At 40.7% G+C, this 3,101-nt stretch overlaps 1 protein-coding gene across 1 annotated transcript in view; it reads left to right on the top strand.

The window, feature by feature from the left end:
- Positions 1 to 3,101, top strand: part of NPFFR2 (neuropeptide FF receptor 2) — a 13,117-nt gene that overhangs the window by 3,793 nt on the left and 6,223 nt on the right. The window contains exon 2 of the mRNA XM_012812130.1: positions 2,132 to 2,231. Within this exon, the coding sequence (XP_012667584.1) occupies positions 2,132 to 2,231 (100 nt within the window). The remainder of the gene's footprint in view (positions 1 to 2,131; positions 2,232 to 3,101) is intronic.

The following is a 3,101-nucleotide window of genomic DNA, read 5'->3' as shown; positions in this document are numbered from 1 at the left end:
TCTTCTGCCCCTTATTGTTCTTTTGTCAAAGATTTTCTCACCTTTCTTGTTCAGTCTCTAGGTAGAGTCCTCACTCTGCTATCGAACCTTAAATTCCTGGAGCTGTCTTGATTTTCTGCATGTTTTTTCTCTCCGCATGCACACGTTCCATGGATAAATTTTTGTTCTATTTCTGAGGTTATTAGTAATATTTGTGTTTGGTTTTCATTTTTCAGGTGTCCGACTCAGATGTGTTTCCCCATAAATGTCTTTCTTCCTATTTGTTTCAGTCTCATTCTTTCATTTGGGGTTTCTGTCGTGCCACTGTGCCTGAGCTGCTGGTGTCTCAGACGGAGGCTCTGCTTGCCGGGAGGCTACGGTGGGCACCACCTCTTCATTAACCTGGAGTATTCCCTGGGAAATCCACTACTGTCAAAACCTGCTAATCAGGACTGTGGAGCAGATCCCTTTCCCAGAAGGAAACTCTCTGGGGGCTGTCACAGGTGGGAGCTGAGCGTCTCTGCCCAGCAGGGTTGCCGCTGGTGTCTCCCACTCAGCCCTTCTGCGTCTTGGGCCAGTGCTCTCAGAGTCTGGAGTCTTGTGTTTCCACCTCCTCAGAGAGTAAACTTCCCTTTGTCTGCCAGTGGGGAAATGCCGTGTGGGGCTGATTAGAGTTTTATTTTTCCTTTGAGACAGAGTCTCAAGCTGTTGCCTTGGGTAGAGTGCTGTTGCGTCATAGCTCAAATTCCTGAGCCCAAGTGATTCTCTTGCTTCATCCTCTCAAGTAGTTGGGACTACAGGCACCCACCAAAAAGACTGGCTATTTTTTGGCCTGGGCTGGATTCGAACCTGTCAGGTCTGATGTATGTGGCTGGTGTCCTAGCAGGCTGAGCTACAGGCGTGGAGCCAGGACTGATTGGATTTTTACATGATTCCCACCAACTGTGTTGTGTCCGACTTCATGTTTGGTAGTTTCTGGAATCTCCATTTCTGTGGGTCTATGTTCTTTTGTCCCAGAGCTGAGATTTCACTGGAGTTGGGGAATGAGATAAGATAAACTTCTTCTTACTTTTCCATGTTCTGCCAAGGCCAGTGTACATTCATGCATTTTTGTTGAAATAGTGTTGTTACAACCTAAATGTTAATACTTGGGAGGCATTCTCTCTTGGTTTTCAGTCAGCAAAGTAATCCAGGTCCTTATATTAAGATGGCTTAATTAGGTAAATTTTTTTAGATATACTTGGATTATTTACTTTATTTCAAATATTTACATTACTAAGAATATTTTGTTTGGGGAAAATAAATAACAGAACTTTTTAAAAGATAAATTTTAAAAAAAAACTAAGAAATGTATAGTATTCATCTTTTGGAAACTAGAATGTTTGCTAGAAAAAGAATACTGTTTCTTTCCTATACTAGCAGACGGTTGTGTAATTAGTTATTATCTGCCTGCCATAATAATTACTAATTTCTATTGGCTGAGGTTCAGTTAGGAAGTAATTCAAAAGTAGTCTCTCGGCCTACTCTTTGGAAATTAGAATATGAATGAATGTATTCTATTTGACAATTTACCTTAGAGGAATTTTTGTTCAGACAAAGTGCTCTTTATTCTGGGAGAACCTATGAGATAAACTGTCTTGTTACATTGGGTAATAGTAAACATGATGATCTATTTTGTATGCAACTCCTAAAGTAATTTAGGGAGCACATTTTCAAGTTAGAAAACCAAAAACCCGACTATTCTTTTAAAGTTCATTACTACTAAGGGTTAATGGGTTGGACTCTGGAACCTACTGCCCAGGTTCAAATACTTAAAAGGTGTTAACTAGCTGGGCAAGGTCTGTGGTATTTGTTTCTTTGTTATCTTGTGTATACTGTGAAGAGAATAATAAAGCAGAAGCTTGTTGCCAGGATTATGTTAATAGACGTAGCCCATTTATAATGGTGGTCTAGAATGTTGTAGCTCCTACATCACTTTTGACATTAGTGTACTAAAAATATAGCTCTGGAGATGAAAATGCTGCGAAACATTGTTTTTTTTGCTATCACTCAGAAAACAGTTGCATTTGTTTTGATTTTTCAAGTTTTGTTTATATTTTTAAGGAGGCAAAAAATCTTCATCTGTTAAAAGGCTGTTCCATCTCCCTTTCAGGGTGGCCGTTTGGAAGTGCAATGTGCAAGATCAGTGGGCTGGTCCAGGGGGTGTCCGTCGCAGCCTCAGTCTTCACTCTGGTCGCAATAGCCGTAGACAGGTGAGTCAGTGCCAAAGTCTGCATCTAGAAAAAAGGACATGTACAGGGCGGTGCCTGTGGCTCAAAGGACTAAGCGCCAGCCCCATATGGCAGAGGTGGTGGGTTCAAACCCAGCCCCAGCCAAAAACTGCCAAAAAAAAGGGGGAGTGTGTCTGGGACCAATCCACCAGAGAAATATATAATCTGCAAATTAATTTGGGCACATATCTCCCAAATTAATAATTTCTAACTTTTTAAGAGCAAAGGGTATACCCAGTAAAGGCTGAGTGACAAGCAAATACATTTTTGAACTTTCCATATTTTAAAATTAAATAATTAGAGATGGTACAGTTTTTATAGTTTTTCTTCCCAGAATCTAGAATTTTCTCATGGAAGAAATGAAAATGTGATGAAATAAATGAAATCTTATTTTTTCACTTAATTTCAAATAAATGAAATCTTAAATTTCATTCAGGTTTTGTGATTGTAAGTCATTCTTATCCATTCATATGTTTACACACTTTGTTGAGAGTTTACGTTATGCCAGGTACTGGCTGGCTGTGTAGCATGGAAATAAATTAGATGAAGTGCTGCAAAATTAGAAGGTGTGAAGTCTGGTGGAGTAGACAGGTGTACTAACAAACGGTTACAGACGATGCTTTCCACTAGGGGTCCACTGTGTCCCAGCTCTCTGGCAGGACGGGGAGGGGTGGGGTTGCAGAAGAGGTCAAGACTTTTCTAAGTCTTGAGGGATGAGAAATTTACCATGGAAAGAAACTAAGAGATGGTATCCCTTAAGATAAACAGGTACACAGGGCACTTGAAACAGGAGGTGCTTGTCCAGAGAAGCACCTGGTCAGGTCAGCTGGAACAGGGAAGGTGGAGCAGCCC

Source organism: Otolemur garnettii, unplaced genomic scaffold, assembly GCF_000181295.1.
Source record: "Otolemur garnettii isolate 467f Iridium unplaced genomic scaffold, OtoGar3 scaffold00191, whole genome shotgun sequence".
Taxonomy (NCBI): domain Eukaryota; kingdom Metazoa; phylum Chordata; class Mammalia; order Primates; family Galagidae; genus Otolemur; species Otolemur garnettii.
Note: the sequence above shows the minus strand (reverse complement) of the source record. Positions and strands in the feature narration are given on the sequence as shown.